Source organism: Tiliqua scincoides, chromosome 4, assembly GCF_035046505.1.
Source record: "Tiliqua scincoides isolate rTilSci1 chromosome 4, rTilSci1.hap2, whole genome shotgun sequence".
NCBI lineage: Eukaryota > Metazoa > Chordata > Lepidosauria > Squamata > Scincidae > Tiliqua > Tiliqua scincoides.
Window position 1 is genome coordinate 210,646,955 of NC_089824.1, and position 23,112 is coordinate 210,670,066.

A 23,112-nucleotide genomic window follows, 5' to 3' on the forward strand; every position below is an offset into this window, starting at 1 on the left:
TCGTTTAATAAGGCACTAAATAGACATGTTACATAAAGGAAAGATACATATTAAAAAAACTTCTATAAATTCATTGACTTTGTACCTTTCATAGGAAGCTAGATATTTCTTTTAGTTCTCTTTTTAAAAAAAAGTTTGTAATTTGTAGGTGTTGTAAAGCTATTATCAAGAAGCTATTGGCACGGAGGGAAGGCAAGTTGCAACACTGTTTAAAAATAAAACAGTTCAGGAATCTATCACTAGGCAAAAGCGGGGGGAAGCAAAATTTTCCTCTAAAAAATGGTGAAAACTTCAAGTTCATCACTTCAACATCAGTATTGTCCTCTTTAAAATACATATAAATAGCATCCCAAATGATCAGAACATCAAAACTGTTCTCAGGTTTGTTTTAGGGTTGTTGTTTTTTTCTTTTTTTCTTCTTCAAGTAATAGAAAAGTTGCATAAAAACAAGTTATTGCCTTTATATCTTTCATTTATGTTACCTTACTAGTTAGCATCTGGCAAAAAGCAAAATTACACCTCCTTGTAAAAGCAGGGTCACTCAGTACAATTCCCTCTACTAACCCTTCCTTGCTTCATCATGGGGCTCTTACATTCTCCAGCAGGTGGCATTGTGTAGCTGTACAGGTTGCCAACTTTTCAACTGGCCCTTCTAGCTCTGCCTTCAACAGCAGCCAAAACCATGAATCCCAGTGGATCAGACTCAAAGTGCAAAGGTTCTTGAGTCCAGCTTCCTGCTTCCCAGTGTGGCCAATCAGACACCTCTAGGAAGCTTGCAAGCAGAGATCTTCACTTGTCTTCCAGTAATGGGTATTCTGTGGTATACTGCCCCTGAACCTGGAAGTTCACTTAGCTATCAAGGCTTATAGCCCATTGTATTCTCCATGGTCTGCACAGATATTAGCAGGCAAGAGTGTTTATATCTCCATGCTGTGAAAAGCTTCTCTCATCAATATCTGCACAGTATGCTGCTGTAAAAGGCACAAGAGCAGACTAGGCCAGATTTCTTCTGATAAGCTGCCAACCTTACGCTATTGATTAAAATCTATGCACAAGGCAAGAGAGAATAGGGGGTTTCATTCCCTTATGTTTTATTTCTTCCTCTCTCTCCAGAATTTACGCCTCTCACACTCTCACATTTGATCACGTACAGATTCACCATGAAATTTAAAAACAACCAATCAGATCTTTACACAATATAAAAATGTAAACAATAGCATTGTAAGACAAAATGCTTTATGAAACGAGAGGGCGAGACAAACACATGCACACTTTTTAAAAAAATACATGACGAGCAGATTTGTTTGAAAGGGGATAAGAGGGCAGAACCTTGACACGGAACGCAAGATGCTGCAATGGTGACGGTTGTGGGTGAAGGACAACCTTCAGAAGAGGTAACGGGTTTGCTTCTAAAGCATTAAGCATGACTCTTTAGCCTTAATACATCACAAAAGTTGACACATTTCCATCTATGTTTTTCCCCAGCACCACTTCAGCTAGAATAAATCAAACATAGCTAACAACCAGAGGCAGTCAAGAAAGGGGGTAATTCACCAAGCACTGCTTGTTGGACACCTTCCACTTCATACAATGTGCAGGTAGAGCACAATGGTGGATTGAATAAAAAAAGACTGCCATAGAACTGCAGGCTCTTTCCTTCCCTGATTCACAAGCTTCATACCTTGTGACCCACCTGGCCAATGTAGATGACTGGCTACAAACTGTGGCCCAACACAGGGCTTGGAAACCCACCTGTTTTTACCCGGGAATGCAATGCACCAGAAATTGGCTAGCCACAATACATGGCTGGGTGAACTGTGGTTGGCTTGGTGGGCCACAATTTCTGCAGACCCAGAATATCAGGTGCAAAGGAAGACAGGACTCCTGTCCCTTTAAGAGCTGCACAGAAGAGAGAGTGCAAATGGTCTTGCTGCCACAGGGCCAGAAGCACTTGCCAAATTCAAATCTTAAAGACACAAGAGCCCTGTCCTTTACCACTCCGCCAACCTTGGTTTATGAAGCTTATTTAAAACATTATGGAAAATGGAGTTACTCAAAACCAGGGTTCCAGGGCTTTATTTAAAAACTATCTATAAAAATAGGTTTATAGGATCTTGAAGGTTTTTTTTTTCATTACTGTAATTGATGAAGAGAACCAAATTAGCTTGATATTAAAAAAGACAATTAGAAGCTATCACCCAGTCATTAAAAGAAGGTGATTTAATGAGTAGTTATGCTTTTATGGTCCCCTTGAAATTAGTGGAACAGTACCATAGAAGAGGGTCATTCAGGTGCCCTCTAAGGGGACTTGGTTCTGCAAAGATCTGTCAAAAAAACACAGCCAAAAGAACAACTGATCCATCTGAAGTAGATGAGGGTTGGGGCAAGTTCCCCACTCACTTCAATGGGTTTCGCCATTCACTTCAATTTTGAGAGCTTTTTTCCTGTGCTTGTTAGGAGTGTCTGTGCACATTGTTGTCATCAACGCTGAGGTGAGTGGGGAATACCTTGCCACAGCAAAGCTCTAGGTGCATTTTAGAGCTGGACTGAGACAAATTAGTTAAGCACACAATGCTAAAATGTGTTTCAAGCATAAATCTGCATAGTGTGTGCCTGTGGAAGAGAAAATCAGAAGTGTGCCCTACACTCTGTGCTATCATGCTCCTTAGTCAAACCCAGAGGCAAACTCCTCGCATAGAGGTACAGCTAAGGAATGTACTAGTTGGGGGGGGGGGGAGGACTAGATGGCATAATCCAGTGTTTCTCAAACTGTGGGTCGGGACCCACTAGGTGGGTCATGAGCCAAATTCAGGGGGGTCCCCTTTCATTTCAATATTTTATTTTTAATAAATTAGACTTGATGCTACCATGGCAAGTGACTGTATTTGGGGAAATGTTACAGATCTGTACTTTTAACAGGCTACTACATGTTTAACATTGCTTTTAACAATGATAGTCAATGGGATTTATTCCTGGGTAAATGTGGGTAGGATTGCAGTCCAGGATTGTTAAACACTTTTCTGTTTGATGATGTCACTTCCGGTCATGACATCCCTTCTGGACAGATTCTCATTCTAAAAAGTGGGTCCTGGTGCTAAAAGTTTGAGAACCACTGGCATAATCCCATTTCCCCTCCCATCAGGTTACATTTTACTCAAACAAGAATTTTGCTCAGATCTTTAGAGGACCAAGATCCAAAATTTAGTTTTTGGAATCCTCCTTGTTACACATCCAGATAACCATAAATTGTAAAGCCGATGTATATTCAAAAATGTAAAATAAAAATAATTAAACCTTGATTTCATCAGAAGAGAATAGAATGCTTGCCCAGTTTTATGTTCTTGAGAACAGAGACCTAAGGGCAAAAAATGCACAAGCATCATGTCAGGTATGCAGCTTGCACAAATGCATACCATGCAGGTTGCACAAATGGTCTTTGAAAAACGGTGCATAAAGGTAGATGCCCGGTCCACTTCCATGCTGGCCTTTTTTAATGAGAAAACTGACCATCTATGTGTGCCATCAAAACTGATATAATACATGATGACCACCAAAACCGATGCAGTACATGTATATTCTGTAGCCAGGCCTCTGTGCCCAAATGCAACATGTAGCATTTTGTCACAAACCTCAGTCCTCAGGTTTGAGACATGACCTTGTGACTCTGGAAAGAAAAAAAAAAAAACTAGCATAAAAAGATGCAGTCCTTACATGAAGTTTCTGACTGGTCTGTTATTCTTCTATTCTTCTAGAAGCCCATTCTTCTAGGCTTTCCCTCCCCCAGGACTCCGTTGACTCTTCACGTCAATATATTTCCCTTAACAGTTTTGTGGTAGACACGATAGAGGCTTTTGACCAACACAAGCACAGACACATTTATATTAAAAAATAGTGCAAAATTTCAACATTTATATAAATAACTCTAAACCCCTGCTTTTGTGTTTTTTTTTCCAGGTTTTTTGTTTCTATTTTTTTTTTTACAATGTAATACATGCTTTTTTTGAGATGGCTCTCAAAAAAATCGCCATGTTTTTATTCTAGTACAGAAAAAAACAAAAAACTTTTTTTTCAATAGGCCTCTTCTAATATAAAAATACTCCTGCTTCCCCACCACACATACAGTTTCTCTTATTTTTTTTAATATATATTTATATATTTATATATATATTGCAGATCTTTAAACAAACATTTTTGTGCAAATATTTTTGTCTTTAAAGTTAAGTGAAAGAAACGAACAAAAAAAAAAGTGTAGCATTTACACACGCAGCTCAACTAGAAACAAAACCAGGGGGAATGGTTGGGGGAGAGGCAGTAGCGTAACTAGACAGGGTGCAAAGCACTAAGTTTTGCAGTTGCCTGAACGCTCCGTGCAAGGGGCCCCTCCCCCTCCCCTTCAGAGCCATTCCAGGTGAATGGACGGAGACTCCATTTTGCGCTTGGCACCAGGAATGGCAATGAAGGGGAGGGGCCCCTTGCACAGAGCGTTCAGGCACCTGCAAAACTTAGTGCTTTGCACCCCCTCTAGCTAAGCTACTGGGAAGAGGAGGAAAGACCGCTATAGACTTAAAAAAATTTAAAAAACTTCTAGACAGAGCTCAACAAAGAAAAGTTTCTGCAAGCTTTGTTGGCATGTGCATTCAGACCAAACGTAACATGTAAATATTTATACTACATAGAGGTGGAGAAGGGTGTTTCGTTTCGTGCATTGCTTCCCTGTCTCTCAATATCTTTTTTCCCCCGAAGTGCAGAGTGTTTTATTCCATTCCATTCTTAAAAGGGGTGCCCTTTTTGTTTCTCTTTATCTTTGTTCCATGCCGTTGTGCTCTCGAGACTGCTGATATGTGACGAAGGGTGGAGCCTGCCGCCCTCCAGTATTGAGGGCATCCCACTGTTGTTCTGCTGGTGTTGGTAAAAGGTCGAGCCGGGGAAATGACCTATGACTTCACTGTATGTGGGGGGTGGTCCTTCCATCCTGCCATTGCTTCCATAACAGGTGGCGCTGATGCCCGAGTTGCTGCTGGGAGGGCAAGGCCCTCCATATACCGAGTTGTCTATCAGGTCACTGTCGAAGATGGTCCTGTTGGGAGGCGCTCGGACAGACTCCCTGTTGAGTTCCATTTGCTGCTCTGGGTCCCGGAGCTGCAGTGTGCAGGGGCCCTGGTAAGGAGGGGGCTCTTCTCCGTCAGACAGAGAGATGGTGGGTGGCAGGTCAATTTCATGCTGCATGTAAGGATACGTCGGCTGGAATCTGTTAAAACGGTCTCTCTGTAAGAAGGACGGAACGGCTAGCCTGTCTGTGGGTCTCGGTGTGTAGACCTGCTGCTGGAGGCAAGGAAGTGGAAAGACATGGCTTTAGAATTTGGTTGTTTGTTTTTATTTACTTGCAATAGTTATATATCCTGCCTACTAAACTGCAGTCCTTGAGGCAGCTTATGATAGATTTAAAATATGCTAAAAAATAAATGATTTGGATCTTAGAGTCCCTAGGTGGATGGGACTCTCTCTCCCAGAGTGCCAATAGCTCCTTGTTAGTTCTGAATCATGAGGACAGACTCAAGAGATACAGGCTGTGGCTGACACACAATTATTTGCTTGCCTCTCCTCAGCCCTCATTTGCTCCAACTGCCACACTGCTGCTGGGTGTCTGGGCCTGCCTGGAAATGGCTGGTAAAGCAGCCAGGCACCCAGGTCCTTCACCTATGCTGCTGCTGCTCTTGCAGCTTCTGGCCCCTGATGACAATTGTAAAGGGCTCCTGAGCATCACGTGCAAACTAACAAGTGATCCAAGGAACACTCTGTCAGTTTTGCTTCTTACCTCTGTTACGCCGCTTCCCGACACTGTGCTTTCTGAAGGCCACAGGCTTCCTTCCTAAGATTGGAAAGAACAGGGAAAGGTTAAGCCTTGGACAGAATAATGCAAACTGTTTATGGAAGGAGTTACTACAGCACAAAGTTAAGAGTAGATCGCTTTGGGTTTCTTGGCACTATTGGAAAGGTTCACTAAAGACTGCAAGCACAAGCCCTTTCCCAACTCAGCTGCCAGGGCAATGCTGGAAAAAGCAACTCAGACGAAGAGACACACATTAGCGGGGAAGATGTTTGGCAACAGATGTACTGATCTCAAAAAGAATGGTATAATAAGACTGCAAGGAAACAAGTTGCATCCGGCTTCATCCATCAGTCTTGCCAGGAGTGGCCTGCCTGTTACACCTTCTGATTTTTAAATCTCTTAAGTTGCCAGGCCGGGGGGGTGGGGATCGGATCCCTGCATTAACTGATGGAAATATGTGCTTGCCAAATCCCTGCAAGACCATATAACATGACAGCTCACAAGGTATTTCTCAGTAATGTATGGCTCTTTGCTGAAACGAGCTGCCTTCAGGAATCACTGAAGGGCAAGTAATTATTAAATCTCGGGGTGCCTCTTGGAAGACTTCCAGACTCTGTCAAAGGATACTGGTTTAATGGGCAGCAGGTGAATGAAAGGATGGCATTTTGGTACATTGTTTTAAAAAACGACATCATGTTAATCACCCATAGAAGTTTATATGCACTTATATTGGTGTCTTTATCCTGCCCTTCCTCCAAGGAGTTCAGGTTGGGGTACATGGAGCTATCCTATTCAGTTCTCATAGCCCTGTAAAGTAGATGAAGCTGAGACACTGGAAGCAGACAGAAGGAGAAAATAGTTCAATTCCATGTCTGCAGTTTCCTCCCCCCCCCCCTTTTAACTTATTACTTAATCAATGAGATCATCATTACAAGCCATGGTCACACTACAGCCATATTGGCCATAATATCAGACAGGTCTTGGCAGTATGTGTGAAAACAATTTCAGTTCCCACATACCCAACACCAGGATCAAGCACACCATTAAGTGTATGGTACATCCAGGAGGAGGAGGAGCCAACAGTGGATGAACAGGCATGTCTCCAGGGGCTCCTGAGAGACAGTTTGTTTTCCCCCAAAAAACTGCAGGTCTGAAGAAGATCTGAAGATCTTTATCAGGAGAGATAAGATCTTTCCACCGTGCAGGTGCCAGAGATTTTGAAAGCCCGACCGGGGGGGGGGGGGTTTCTTCTCGGAAATCTAACCATCAGGGACAGTATTGGGGGAGGTGCAGTGTCTGCAATCAAGCTGCTGGCTCCGTGCTAAGATACCATATGGAAGAAAAAGCATGAAGTGTAAAGTTTAAGTTGGAAATTTAAGATAAGTATGTGTTAATATTGTCTCCAGCTTTGATTGACTGATTTGGCTAAAAGCCCTGGATACACTGAAGGCATTAATGAGAAACTTTTTAAGGATGTTGAAAGTGTTCGTTATCTTTGTAGTGGAATAAATCGGTTGTGTATTATAACTATAAATATAATTTGGTGTGTGGACTAAAATCCAGAATTACTTGTGGACATAATTTTTTATTAGACTTGAAAGAGTTTTGTCTCCTTGAGACTGTTTCTTTGGTTTTGTTTTTCTCCATTAATCACACTGTTATCTGTAAGAAAAATTCAAAAAATGCCTGACTGAAAAAACATGTGGTGGAAGTAAGGGGAATAATACGCTGTGGACATCTTGTGGATTAGAGAGAAATTGCAAGACGGAGCCTGTTCCAGATATTTGGACTCAAATGATGCTCAAAAATTTGGAAAAATTGCTCACAATGAGAAGACAGCAGTTGAGTTGGTCCTTGCAGATTCAAGCCAGTTTAAAGACTCTATCTTAACAGATAGATGTGTGCAAGGAGCAATTGGAAGATGTGAAGAAAACAGAAGATAAACAGAAGGAGAAAGCGGAAAAGAGGATGATGAGGGATGAAATCATCATCATAAGAGTGGATACAGAAATTAGAAGAGTGGAAAATCAACAGGATCTAGAGGGGACACTGATGGAGATTGAAATAGAGAAGATGGACAGAGTAACGTGGGCGCACAAAATACAAAATTTTTTGGAACAAGAAGAAGAAAACATATCCCAGTTAATTGGAAAAATGAACATACCTTATACAAGAAAGTGTGGGCTTTTTGGATTCTGTTATGGAGATAAATTATTAAAGATATTACAGGAGAAAAAATGGAAAGAAAGAAAGAAAAAGAAACCCAACGGTTAACCTGAGGGTTAATGAAAATCGGAGGATTTTATTTTCTTAAAAACTGGTTTAAATTTACTTAAAAATAAATATATACAAAATTGATATATATGAATTAGAATGAATTAGAAAAAATAGCTGGAAATGTTAGTGTGTGGATGAATTGTTTTATAGGTGGTTATTATGTTAAAGAAAAAAATGTAATCAGATTGGAGAATTAGATTGGAGAATGGTAAAGTACATATAAGAGATTGTTGGTTTTATTATACAGTGGTGCCTCGCATAACGAAATTAATTCGTTCCGCGAGTCCTTTCGTTATGCGAGTTTTTCGTTTTGCGAAGCGTGTTTTCCCATAAGAATGCATTGAAATTTAATTAATGCGTTCCTATGGGCAAGAAAAGTCAGAACAAAGTCAAATTTGGTTTACAAAGTGTTTATTAAGTGCTCTTTAAAGGCATACATACTGTACTGAGGATTTCAAAAAGGGGGGGATGCTGAGTGGGGAGCTTGAAGGCTGTAATCCTGTGCACACTTTCCTGGGAGCAAGCACAATGGGACTTACTTCTGAGGAGACACACACAGGATTGTGCTTTAAGCTGGGGAGGAGGACAGAGCAGCTGCACTCAATTGCTTGCTTTTGCCGTGATCATGGGGGGAAACGTGAAGGAAATGGGGCAGTGAGAGGGTGAATGAGCGATGGGGGGGATGCTGAGTGAGGAGTTTGAAGGCTGTAATCCTGTGCACACTTTCCTGGGAGCAAGCACAATGGGACTTACTTACATAAACTGACATGAAGATCCTCCCCTTACTAGGGTGGACGGGATCATAAACTGACATGAAGATCCCCCCTTATTAGGGTGAATGGGATCAGGCTTGCGGGGGGAGGGGTGGGAGGCTGCGATGGCAGGTTGCTGGGGGGGCTTACATTCAGATGCTGGATGAGGTGAGTGAAGGCACCCCTCCCCTGCTGTGTGAGTGGGGGGGCAGAGCGTCTGTGTGTGTAAGAGAAGGGGGCAGCCTGTGTGTGTGAGAGAGGGGGGAAAGTGTTTGTGTTGCAGAGAAGTTGTGATGCTCCAGGCTTGGGGTGGGGGGAAAGAGAGGCTGCAATGCTCCATGCTTGGGGGGAGAGAGGCTGGGATGCTCCAGGCTTGGGGAGAGAGAGGGCTGTGATGTTCCAGGCTTGCGGGGGGCACAAAAACGGGTGGGAACAAGAACGTGCAACCCCTGACAGGCACACAGGAGCCTGGCCCTGTGAGTGAGTGAGTGAGGGGTGGTGAAGAGAGCGTAAGTGTGTGTGTGAGAGGGAGGGAGGGATGCTGACTGACCCGCTGCTGCGCGAGGAAACCCCAAGAACTCATCATCCTTCCTTAGGGTGAACTGCATAAACTTGCATAAACTGGCATGACGATCCTCCCCCTTCCTTAGGGTGAACTGCATAAACTGGCATGACGATCCTCCCCCTTCCTTAGGGTGAACTGCATAAACTGCATAAACTGGCATGACGATCCTCCCCCTTCCTTAGGGTGAATGTGAGCATAAACTGGCATGAAGATCCCCCCCCTTAAAACAAACCAAAACAAACCAAAAAAAAAATTCGTCTTGCGAAGCACGGGTCATAAAAATTCGTTGTGCGAGTCACCAAAAGTCGCAAAACGCTTTTGTTCTGCGAGTTTTTCGGTGCGCGAGGCATTCGTTATGCGAGGTACCACTGTAATTTGGAAATTAGATTATTATTATTAGATATTAATGAGTAATTGAACTAGTTGAGATGATAAAAGTGAATATTTAGAAAAGATATCATAGGGAATTAGGAAAAATCTATTATATTTGATATAAGAAATATATAAATGAGTAGAAGAGTTAGAAGTAGATGGAAGAATTGTTTTATATGTTGTTATACTTTGGTAATTAGATTATTTTGTTTTAATATTAATGAGTAATTGAAGTAAATTTATGTTTGATAGAAAGTGAAAATTTAGAAAATACAGTACAGGGCATTAGGGAAAATTTAGCATATATTATATAAATAAATGGATAAACTAATAAGAGGCAGAAGTAGATGAGCAGTAGATTAGGAGATATAGTATGATTAATGAGTAATGGTATATCGTATTTAGCACTCCTAAATGTATGTTATATGTTTTGTATGTCTGTGCGTGTTAATTATAAATAAATAAATAAATAAATAAATAAATAAATAAATGTATGGTACATCCATTTATCACCTCCCTGTTCCAGAATCCACATACTATTAGCTTGCATTCAGTAAGTTCATTTTGCAGGAAACAAAACAAAACACAATCAATTCAGAGATTTACTTCCCCCTCCATCCCTTCTGAATCTTCCTAGCTGGATTGTAAGCTTTTGGGAAGAGCTTTCTAAATCCAAAAGCACTTCGGTGGCACTGGGTTCTTTTATGACTTCCCTCAAGGCCAAGACAAGACTGGAGTGTTAGTTAATCCACACTTTATTTGCCCCAATCAATAACTTTTTGCTAACCCAGTTTTGCTCTGCTTGAGCATGCCACCCATTGAACAGCTAAGAGTTACAGGACCACAGCTTTGGAAGGAATGGTCAGATTTTGGTGCAAGGCATGCCTGCTTGGGAACAGAGACCACAATGCAGTCATCCTGAACTTGGAAGAGGGATTTTTCCCTCTAAGGGCACAATCCTAACCAGGTCTACTCAGAAGTAAGTTCTATTTTGTTCAATGGGGCTTACTCTCAGGAAAGTATGTTTAGGATTGCAGCCTAAGAGAGTCATTTAAATGGAAATGGCAAAGGATCCTTGGCTTTAATATGTGGATTAGACAAGTTCATGGAAGAAATACTGACATCCTTAAGGGGAATAATTTAGTTGTTACACTAGTAACAGAAGCAGAAGGAAGGAGTTACAACAGAAGTACTATGTTATTGGTGTGACACTTGGGGAAGGGGAAGGTAACTTTAGAGGTCATCTCTCCGAGTTTAGTTATAGCTGCTGAGATAAGCAAATTGTTTGGTAGAATATGTTGATAAAGAAAGTTCAAAGAAAAATCTTCCAGAGTCATCACTGCAGCAATAACTGCTAATAGGGGGCCTATCAGCAATGATATTTAGCTGGAACCTCCAGAGGCCATATTCCCAAGAGGACCAGCTGCTAGTGAGTTACTATCTCCCATCATGGCCCATTTGTGAAATTCCCAAAGGTGTCTAGCTGGCCACTGTTGGAGACAAAGTTTTGGCCCTTGGCTCGAACAAATAAGGCAGTTCCAAGGCCCAAGAATCTAGGGTGCTATTATTTCCAGAAGGGAATAAGCAGCCAGTACACAGGCTGGAGTGATGTGCAATGTGTACTGGCCTTGTCTGTACATCAACTGCCAAGCAAATCTGGCTTTCTGAAAGCCCTGACTGCTCACAAACCTCAAGGCAGTTCTGTTACCAGCAGAGGGAAAAGGAAGTGATTTATATGGAAATGAGATACCCCAGATGCTTTCACCTTCCTTCTGTTTTATAGCAAATCTTGTCTCAAAAACGCTACAACATAAGATAAGGGACTACTTTGGAATGAAAGATAACGGATTGCCAATGTTGGTTTCATATGGCATACTAATTCAGCGGCAGCATTTGAGTGATGCAAATAATACAACATCCATATTTCAGAAAGGCTGTTGGATGTAGCTGGGGATTACTTAGTTATTCTGGTTGCCCTTGTGTCTTACTTTCTACATTTAAATTGAAATATATGAGAATCAGAAGAAGAAAAATTAGGGAAACGCTTCTGAATATGCCTCTAGATGATAGAAATGGAGATAAAATCCTTTTGATTTTAATAAATTTTGATTTTGATAATGGTTTGATAAAATCCTGTTGTTTTTCAAATGAAAGGTTTCCATGTAGTTTTCTTCATACAGCTGAGGACTCATTTAAAGAAAAAGTAACCAGAGAAAAATTATTGAATTTTTTAAAAATCTTGTAGTGAGATTTCCCTGTTTAAAAAAAGAGAAAAAAAAGACTAAGGATCCAATCCTGTCCAACTTTGCAGCAACAGTGCAGCCATAATGTAGCCCCAAGGTATGGGAACAAATGTTCCCATACAGCTATACTGGCAAAGGAAAATAGGATAGGATTGGGCCCTGAGTAAGCATATTCCTATTTAGATTGTAACTCTCCTTGGAATGTCATATAAGAGCATTTATATCATGATCTGGATCAGGCATGTCTAGGCCTGAGATTCAAGGAGTATACTTTTGTTTCTGATAAGAACTATGGGGACCAACTTAATTTAGGGGAAAAAATAGTAGTGGGGGATGGACAGACTCAAAGTCAGATGCAAAAGGGTGATTTATGGCAGTGGTTTCCAAACTTTTTTGACTGGTGGCTCCTTTGACCTTCTGGCCACTGGATGCGCTTCCCATCCTATACATTAGGCTACAATCCTATACATTATATAAGGCGGCAGGTTTTTCACGAGAATTCTACTACTCCCCTGGCTGGATTCCATGGCTCCTCAGGGAGCTACAGCTCACAGTTTGGGAACTACGGACTTATGGGATGGTGCCCCTTGAGCCAAACACATTGCAAGTACCAATCAATACTTAACAGGCAGTCCACTCCAACTTAAATCCCTACGTGGCAATGGAACAGCACAGGTTGCACTCTATCCCATCCCAAAGGGGATTTTTGACTGCGGGAGGTATCCCTCAGGGTAAAAGGACATTTGCCCCCTTGCACTGGGGTAAGCCTTCAGTAGCCACGGCTGGTTAATTCGGATCTGCACCAGTGATATTACTGGTGCATGTCTGTGTGGATCAGTGCAAGTGGACCAGGCCTGGGAAGGGCCTTGGAATTTGGCAGGTGCCAATCCTGCACCCTCCCAGGTCCAATCCACCCACCCCATCTCCTCCCTATTCCACCCTTGCACCCAGCCCTTGCCTACCTTCTCCCTGCCCCTACTCTGGACTTATCTGCTCCGGTGGGCCTCTGTCACTCCACCAGTGCCAGAAGGATGGCTCTGGCCTTCCTAGCAGTGTACCTGGGCCTTGCACTTTTGCAGCAGTGTGCAGGGGCAGTATGTGCACCAGCACAGGCCCTCAATAGGATTGGGCCATAAGGGTTCTAAGTTAGGGAGGAAAGAAGTTTTTTTTTTTAATTTTATTTTGGTTATGCCATTGTTAACCAGTTGAAAAACTCAGAAACACTTGCTGAGCTAGTGCAGATCATTTGCAGTCTACCATAGAATATCAGTCTAACCCATCCCTGCTCCGGAAATCTTCAGTTCACAGAGGAAAGGTCTATCAATGGCTATGAGCTATGAGACTATGTGGGACCTCCACCTTCAGTTGCAATGTGCCCCTGAACACCAGGCACTGGGAAGCAACAGTGGGAGAGGGTTTTCCTCTTCAAGTCCTGCTTGTGGGCTTCCCAAAGCCCTTAGCTGGCCACTCTGAGAATCAGGACACTAGGCTAGATGGACCCTTAATCTGACTCAGCAGGGACCTTAAAGTTGTCCGCACAAACTTTTTATCAGCCATACTTATAATGGTCCAATACAGTACATTGTGATTATTTTCCCCATATAGGAGACAGAGGGCAAGATATAGTAGATTGTATAGTACAGAAGATCAAATTCAGGACAGAGGCCAGTTTGGGTTTTGCCAGCCCTTCAGCTTTTTGATGTCAGTTGCTCCTCTCACACCCACACTTCATATAAGAGGGAGGATACAAATGGACCTTTAGAGGGGTAGGCATGTGCTGGATGCATAGGCCACATAACACATATGGAACTATGCTTGGTTGGCTCAGAAATTTGCTTGACAACAGTCTAGCCCCCTGGGCATAGGGGAAAATCACTGTGAGACATACAAATGTTTATTTTTCAGCATCCCATTGGGCAGATTTATGAAGTGGTGAATGTATCTCTGCCTTATACTCACTGGTTTATATTTTATTTAGCAGCGGGCAGTCTCGGTGCAGGATCCATCTGCTGCTCCAGCCTTGACATGAGTGGCGAAAGAAGTGGATGTTGATAGGTGAAGGTTGCCATACAATTGGAAAGGCAGCGCTTTGGAGCAGTTATTGTCCCTTTCACTTTTAAGAGCCCACCTGATCAGATGAAAGAGCTGAGAGGAATACCCAGGAGGTCACAAACCATCCAACTGGATGGCGCTATGACATCAACAACCCTAGAGTTTTTTAAAGGTTATGTACAAAAATGTTTAGATGTGTTGCCTTGGTTCGTGCCTGAAAGCAGTTGCTGCTTTGCAAAAGATGCACCTGCTCACCAGGTGAGTGCAGGGATCACACGAGTAAGTAGAGCTGGGAAATAGTGGTGTTAGGGATTTGGTTGTCCCCCCCCCCCCGGCTTGTTCTTTATCTGTTATGATATGATCTGTTATCTTTATCATTTGCCAACAACTCCCCTTTTCTTGTCCCTACTACTTCTATTGAATATTTATACACTGCTTCTCGGCAAGCAACATCACAAATTTTGGCCTTCCTGCGAAGAGTAAAGGCAGCCATTTCAGCAAGTCTCCAGTGTAATGGCAACTCCATTTTCCATCATGTGCTGCTGATCTTTCTTTAACACATCAATGCTCCTACTTACCTGTTTATGTAATGTTGTACTCTGTAGTGTTTTTCACTGTTACCTTAAATGCATTGTCTGTTTTCAGATTAATTGTGGTTTATGTTGCTTGGGTTTTATTGACTGCCTTGCACATTTTGTACGGAGATGAAGGCTAGAAATAAATACAGTTTACAAACCATGATGACTATATGCAGCCTCCAGGTTTGAGTGCCAGATGCAGGAATGGCAGCAGGACGCAGGTATCCTGTCGTCTTGAGTGCTCCAAGAGGAGCCAATGTGACATAAAGGAAGCTGGACTAGATGGGGCCTTACCTGATCTAGCAAGGCTCTTCTTATGTTCTTATTAAACAAAATAAATAAAAGACTATACCACAAAGGCAGCTTCCAGCAGCAAAGTTGAGTTTTGCCACTAGTCCACTGACAGCCCAATCCTATGCATGTCTACCCAGAAGTAAGTCCCATAATAGTCAATGCGGCTTGCTCCCAGGAAAGCAAGGATAGGATTGCAGCCTGACCTGGAAAAGAAGCAGCTGTGCATCATGGGAGGGACAGAACAGGACACGCCCTCCCATAATGCAGAAGGCAGAAGGACTCACTCATCTAAGATCCCTGCTGCTTGTGCCACAGGCTGTTCAGCTGCAACTTACATTAGCAAAGACTGGAGGACATTGGTCAAACATGGTTTTAAATGCCCTTTGCAAATGGGAGTGGAAGGGATATAAAAGCTGACTGAAGTCTTTATGTCTTTAGTCTTCTTAAAGCACCCAGGTCAAAACACATACAGTAAACAACTGGAAGTGGCAGGGGGAACAGGAGGGACAGGTTACTTACTGATGATAGGTTCTCCTCTCTCCTCCGCCCTTGGCTGTGCCGATTGATGAAGGACCGTGCAGAGAGTTTATAGTGATTCAGCAGACATGTGATGACGACCACCATCACCATCATCACCACCACGATTATGATTATCTGTACAAACTCCAACTCCGCTATAAAGAAAAGAGAGAAGAGAAACCACATATTTTGAGAGGTCCCAGTAGAAGAAAAGGCACTAATTGGAAAGTAAGCTCCACCACTAAGCAAGGGAAGATAGACAATTGTAACACTTGCAAAAGCAGATTCAAATTTCCAAACCTCAGAATCTCTAGTCCAGTGTTTTTCAAACCATGGGTCGGGACCCACTAGGTGGGTCGTGAGTCAGTTTCAGGTGGGTCCCCAGTCATTCAATATTTTATTTTTAATATATTAGGCTTGATGCTGCCATGGCATTGGACTGCATTCGGGGAAATGTTATAGATCTGTACTTTGAACAGGCTACTCTGTATTTGCTTTTAACAATGATAGTCAATGGGACTTACTCCTGTGTAAGTGTGGGTAGGATTACAGCCTAGGATTGTTAAAAAATTTCCTTCTTGATGATGTCACTTCCGGTCATGACATCACTTCTGGTGGGTCCTGACAGATTCTCATTCTAAAAAGTGGGTCCCTGAACTAAAAGTGTGAGAACCACTGCTCTAGTCATCCATTTGAGGAACAACAGGAAAAGGAATATGGACACAAGGCCCACAAGCCCCATAAATTAGCAGAAGGCACTAAGTAACAAAGGCAGGGCACCCATATTTTCCAACAAAAAGATGGGTGTGGGAATTATTGCCCTCTTATTTGATATTTTGGCTAGAACTGAGGTAATGCTTTCCAGGGCAGTCTACATGGTTCCCCTTCCTTTTATCCTCATGGCAACTCTCTGAGGTCTGTTAGGCTGAGAGATGGTGACCGGCCCAAGGTCACTTAGCTTCAAGGTTGAGTGGGGATTTGAACCTAGGTCTTCCAGGTTATAGTCCCAGCTTCTAATCATGACACAGACTCTCAGAGCAAGGTCATCTGCATTTAAGCAGACGAGATAAGGGTTTCACCACTGATGGTATGCCAGGCAGTGTTGGGTGGTACGTGCAGTAGCTGCTACTCGGCAGGGAGACCACAACAGGAGTTTCCAATGGTGGTAGGAAGCTCAGACCGACAGGCAGAGCTCTGGCACATAGTTTTTGCATGCTTGAAAAAGCCCTCCCACCTGTCCTGAGCCTCTTTCTGCCGTTGGAAGCTTCTGTCGCGATCTGTGAATTGGGAAGTAACTGATGATGATGTCATCGCCAGTTTCTTCCTCTGGTATTTCCGCAGCGAGTGCTGAAGCAAGTGGCACATTGGGGAAGCAGTGTTGAGAAATGCTGAACTAGATGACAACCCTACTCCAGGAAAATTCAGTCAGCCCCGTTTTGAAGTCATCCCTCGTTGACTTGAGTTGAGAATGACTCAATGGGGCGATGCCACATATCAGTGGTAGAACACTCACTTGGGGCCCCAGATTCGGTCCCTGGCATCTCTGAGAAAGACCCTGCATGAAACTCTGGAGGGAGAGATCTACTGCTGGGCAACGCAAACAACCTTTTTCATTAAATGTATAAGCGTCATTAAATGTATAAATGTACATACATTTCATTAAATGTATAATGTGGGCAACACTGCCTGAGATGGACCACCAGTCTGACTCAGTGGAAGGCAACTTCCCAAGTCCCTGATAGAACCAGTAAGAAAGGATTCTAAACTTCAGTCTAACTAACTTGTTTATTTTCAAGCACAACAAAATAGGGCCATGTATTAATTAAGGGACTCTTGAGTTGATTGTTCATCCGCTTTTAAACTGACTGGTTAAATGTAACGAAATGTGCATACACCAGAACCTCAGTATAGGTGATTCTTCTCCTCTCCGTTTTTAAAATGTTGTCTTTGTTAAATTAAAATTTATATTATCTCCCAACAACAAAAATACAATTTATAGCTTAATGCAGTGTTTCTCAAACTGTGGGTCGGGACCCACTATGTGGGTCACGAGCCCATTCCAGGTGGGTCCCCATTTGTTTCAATATTTTATTTGTAATATATGCTACCATGGTAGGTAACTACATTTGGGGAAATGTTACAGACCTGTACTTTGAACAAGCTACTATGTATATTCTTTTAACAATGACAGTAAATGGGACTTATTCCTGGGTAAGTGTGGGTAGGATTGCAGCTTAGGATTCCAAAAAAATTTTCTGCTTGGTGATGTCACTTCTGAACATGACATCACTTCCGGTGGGTCCTGACGGATTCTCATGCTAAAAAGTGGGTCCCGGTGCTAAATGTGTGAGAACCACTGTCTTAATGTAACAGTTATTTTCTGTCTTGTTACAGTAAGAGACCAGAACAAAAATAGCTTCAAATAACCTCCAAAATACATGTACCTTTCAGTCTCACCCCAAACAATTCCTTCAAAAGTTTAACCTGGTTCAAACTAAAGTGCAAGTTGATTAGCCTACAGATTAAATGCACTAAATAAGCAGTTTATAAACAGACTATCTCTCAGGGAATATTTGTCACCACCACCCTCAATTTTCAAAGCATATACCTGGAGCTCCACTCGGCCCCAACTGCAAGACATTCCTCTAGATTTCAGCCTCAACCCTCCCCTTCCCATTGAGCAAATCAATTGACGGCATGCAGATGGTGAAAAATGAAGTCTCGCCCTCGCGCTGAAAAACGCGCAGGCTTTTCTTAACCTATGCTGATTCCAGACCATTCCCAGCGGCATCCACATACCAGACTTCCAGACGTAATTTAATTTAGTGCTCAGTTCAGCCAGCTGGCAGTGGCAGCTTGAATGGCCTGAGCTGGCACAAAAGTGTATTGCAAAGGAAAAATGGGGGGGGGGGGGAGAGAGAGAGAAATGCAACCGAAGCCGTCAAGTAAACAAGAACAAGTAACAACAGGGCTACTAGTTAACTTCAACAGAGGGGAGAGAGAGAGAAAAAGGAAAGGGAGAGAAAGAGTAGGCAACCTTTGGCAAAAATAATTCCATAAGTTTGCAGATACAGTTCCCCACACATTGCTTGGACTGTGGTGTGGTTTTTGAGGCACAGAATTTGACCCCGGAGACAAAACACTCTCATTTGAGAGAGACTTATTCCCAAGCTGCTTTAGCCCCAGGAGGATGCGTTCTCCAGGCAGACTGCACAGATGCCACCCCTGCAGAGTCCTCTTTCCTGTCTGTGGCCGAGAGATTATGACTGTAAAACACAGATGCTCACCTGTGCTTCAGGCAGAAGGGAGGCTTTTCCCTCGTGCACTCTGTGTGCCAGGCCCAGGAGCTTAGTTGGGAAGGGAAGGAGCCAAGCCTTCAAACTGGAGCCAGGGCTCAGCCTCCAAAAGCCTAAGACATGAAGCAATTTGCAATGGAAAGGCAAATCTTTTGAGCAGGTGGGCTCAGAGTGCATTGCAGGCTCCCACTGGCGGGGGGGGGGAAGGCAGTTCCCTTTGCGCATACGGCTTAGATTTGTGCAAGAATGCATACTGTTGCCACATGGATAATGTGAACCAGACTCGCCACAAGACAGTGAATGCCTGCAATGCATTGGAAAGCCACTGTCAGCTCCAGATACCCTCCACCAGGGCCTGCAGCCACAAACGGATTGTTCTGAATCACATTCAGCCCTACCGGTCTCCCTTGCCCTCCTCCCATCGACAGCACGCTCCTTCTTATGTCCCGAAGCCCTATGTGAGGTTATCCTTTCAGTCAAATTCCTGACAGCGGTGTCACTGGTTGTCAGGATTTTGCAAGGGATGTTTTCCCCTTCGGCACTTGGACTGCTTGTGAAAGTTCTGGGACATCACAGCTTAGCTGCGATAGTCTGAAAAACCCATTCCAGACAGACATGCAAGGGAGCCCATCCATGAGGCTGGGTGAAGCAGCTGCCTTGTGCAATGGGCTGGGGAAAGTGCCAAATTGAGAAGGGGCATCTTGCACACTACATCCACTACCACTGGTGCCACTACCACTACCACTGGTACCATCCACTACCAGCACTACCACTACCACTACCACATCCACTACATCCACTACCATCCACTAGGGTGTGGTTGCTGCCACACCCTCTTCTCCAGTGCTCTCTTTCAAGAGCAAGTGAGGTACGGCAATGCGGCTTACCTGCACCTCCACCTTCTCTTCCAGAGGCACTGGAGAGGATCATGGTGGTGGGGTTGGAGAAAAAAGGCAGCCACTACTGCCATCACAGCTGCTTCTTTTCCTCCCTGCCTAAAGTTGCCAATTTAGGATGGGAAGGATGGTGGAAGTGGACAGGATCCTTCCCAGCTGGGCAGTTTATATGAAACTGAAGCAGTGAAGGGAGGGTGAGGCAGTGGCAATTCAGCAGAATTTGGCCCCATTTTGGGCACTGGGTTTTCTTGCACCTGGCCTGGAGACATGTAGGAATATGAAGGTACCTGTCCTGCTAGCCATTTTTCATGTTGGGGAATGTAATACTGCATTTCTTCCAGCTTACGTTCAAGTGGGCAGGTCACTATCTAATGTAAACTTGAGTTCATTTCAGCCCATGGAATCTGTTTTGTGAAGCCCAGTCGCTCAGATCTCCCATACCACGATATTCGGTTGGACTGTTTTCTCGTGCTGTGGGGACACGTAAGCAAATCCCTGTACTGCAATTTAGCAGCAGGAATTCCAAGCTAGGAGAACTGAACTTACTTTAGTCATGTTTTAACAAAGTTAATACTATCTGGAATTGAGAGAGCACTTAAAGATTAAGAGAAGTTGGCAAAGGTGGGAGAGAGAAGAGCATTTAAAAGAAGTCATCGAACACCATTGCCAACTATTTTTATACAAACTATGTTCACGGAGGAGAAGCCATGGAAACCACTTTTTGCAAAATCTGCTCTCAGCCACCACAGTTTGTAGTCAAGAAACAAGCAAGTCCCTGAAAAAAAAAAAAAGGAGCATGTCCACATAATTTCATTTTATGAAATGGGCTACTGCTGATTTGGGCAGGGCAGGGGAGAAGTAGAAAATTAATGGTGAGAATTCTTTTTGGCTTCTGAGAGCAATTAAGTACAGTGAAAGTAAACGAAATTGCCAAGCAAACAGCCCAGGTAGAAGACCCTGCCAGTTACCTTGGAGCAAATTCTGCTAATTGGCATCCACTGTGCCAGTCACTGCATATGCTCCAGTATAACATTTCCTGCATTTCTTCCCCAAAAGTGCCCCAAAGAACTTCCATAGCCATGAACTAGCTCCTTGTAAAAACTTTTATTTGTTTACTTTACTTTGAATTAATTAACTTGGGTTCAACCTATTCCCTGATCTGGCCTGTCAGCTGAATGTGGTTTACAGAAAGGATATAACATTTTTTACTATATGATATTACTTCTTCATTTACATAATTTAATATCCTGTTTCTTGTATCTTAAGATCTCAAAGCAACTTACAATTAAAACAATAAAACAGTTGCAATATAAAAACCGTTATCTCCCATAACAAATTCCAGCAATAAAATGTCCCATAAAACAATTTTGTTTTAATGATTGTCCAAAAAAAACACACCAAAACACTCTTGCGCTGCAATGGTACATGAAGTCAAAGGGAATTAAGCAATCTAGTAGCATTCACGATTGCAGCCTTAAACTTGTCCACAAAAAGCAAGACGGGTCATGCCCACGGTGTCCATGGGTCATGGTTTTCATGTAGGTGATCCCAGATTCAGTTCCTGGAATCTGCAGGTAAAAGGATCTCACGTATAGCAGCCGCCAAGAGCCTTGTACCCTGGCAATGCATCACTGTGGCCTGATTTCCTAGGGAGGACTGAACACAGTCAGCTGGGTTGGGTCTCCTCCCCTAATTATTGTGGTAGACGCCGTGGCGTAGCTAGAGGGGGGCAAAATGTTAAGTACCGCAGGCACCGCATAAGTAGCCCCCTCCCACTTGCCATAAAAGCCATTCTGGACAGTGACGGCAATGCGAAGGCACTCACCAAACCAGGTGGATTTTGCTACTGGGTAGATGTGACCGTGTTTCATTCTTGGTGGGCTAGCAGCAGCAACAGTGTTTAGCTGGGTTCTGTTGCCCACCATGATTTTCAATCCACAATGCCCCATGCAGGGTCACACAAGAACAAAAGAAACCTACACCTACCACCATGGTTAAGTGGAGAGGTGCCTAACCAATAGGGAGGGCGCAACTGAAGGGTGCCTTGCCAAGGGTGCCTTGCCTATTAAACGTGGAGCTGGCTCTGCTCAGGTATCTGGACTGGGATGATGAGTGTGAAATTTGAGAGCTGCTGCTAGTTCAAGTAGTAGGGTAATACTGGAGCTAAAATGACTAATGGTCCAGTTCAGGGATGGTCTGTTTGAGCCATCACCACCAGGACAGCCAGGCTCCATGTTACTCCAAGCAGAATGTGAAGAAGGGCTTTACTCACCCCAATACACGAGCGAGTTCATATGTGACAAGGCACTCCTTCATACACCACAGGCCTCAACCAAAATTGTGGGGGGGGGGGGTGACTTGGACTGCCCTTGAAAATGATCGGGAGGCCAGTGCAGTTGCTGAAGAAGTGGGGAGGGCACATATCCTTGCCAACCTGCCCCTCTAGAGACAGAGTCCAGTGAATCTGACACCAGACATCAAGAGCAGTAGCTTCACATAATGAAGAGCACATTTCTGTAACAGATCCTGGTGTCACTCAAACATGGTTAAGAACATAAGAACAGCCCCACTGGATCAGGCCATAGGCCCATCTAGTCCAGCTTCCTGTATCTCACAGCGGCCCACCAAATGCCCCAGGGAGCACACCAGACAATAAGAGACCTGCATCCTGGTGCCCTCCCTTGCACTGGCATTCTGACATAGCCCATTTCTAAAATCAGGAGGTTGCACATACACATCATGGCATTATGTAACCCATAATGGATTTTTCCTCCAGAAACTTATCCAATCCCCTTTTAAAGGCATCCAGGCCAGATGCCGTCACCACATCCTGCGGCAAGGAGTTCCACAGACTGACCACACGCTGAGTAAAGAAATATTTTCTTTTGTCTGTCCTAACTCTTCCAAAACTCAATTTTAGTGGATGTCGCCTGGTTCTGGTGTTATGAGAGGGTGTAAAGAGCATCCCTCTATCCACTTTATCCTTCCCGTGCATAATTTTGTATGTCTCAATCATGTCCCCCCTCAGGCATCTCTTTTCTAGGCTGAAGAGGCCCAAACGCTGTAGCCTTTCCTCATAAGGAAGGTGTCCCAGCCCAGTAATCATTTTAGTCGCTCTCTTTTGCACCTTTTCCATTTCCACTTGATGGAGAAAGGTTTGCTGTCAATATAACAGATAAAAATGCGCCTGGCAAAAGTGGTTGAACTCTGAAAGCCTACAAAACACCCAAGAGAAGAAAAAGCAAAATGCAAGGCAGTAATAGGCAAGGGGAAATTGCCATTCAAGTTGCCCACACTTTCCATGTTCCTTTCCATGTTCCATGCTCCTTCATTCCCCAGCTCCCATTCTTTCCTCTCACCCCTGCACAAATCTGCACAAGCACCCGGTCTAATTTAGTCATTTATTCCTCTCCGTGTCTTTGGCATCTATGAGAATGA

The 23,112-nt window shown here is 43.5% G+C and overlaps 1 protein-coding gene across 2 annotated transcripts in view; it reads right to left on the bottom strand.

Annotated features, from left to right (window-relative positions):
- Positions 1 to 4,511: 4,511 nt before the first annotated feature.
- PMEPA1 (prostate transmembrane protein, androgen induced 1) overlaps positions 4,512 to 23,112 on the bottom strand; it is a 79,962-nt gene continuing 61,361 nt past the window's right edge. The window contains exons 2-4 of one of the 2 annotated variants that reach the window (XM_066625032.1): positions 15,483 to 15,637; positions 5,816 to 5,869; positions 4,512 to 5,319 (exon numbers count right to left, since the gene is read on the bottom strand). In XM_066625032.1, the coding sequence (XP_066481129.1) occupies positions 4,771 to 5,319; positions 5,816 to 5,869; positions 15,483 to 15,637 (758 nt within the window). In that variant the 3' untranslated portion in view covers positions 4,512 to 4,770. Of the gene's footprint in view, positions 5,323 to 5,815; positions 5,870 to 15,482; positions 15,638 to 23,112 lie in introns of both variants that reach the window. The other variant, XM_066625031.1, reaches the window with a different exon arrangement.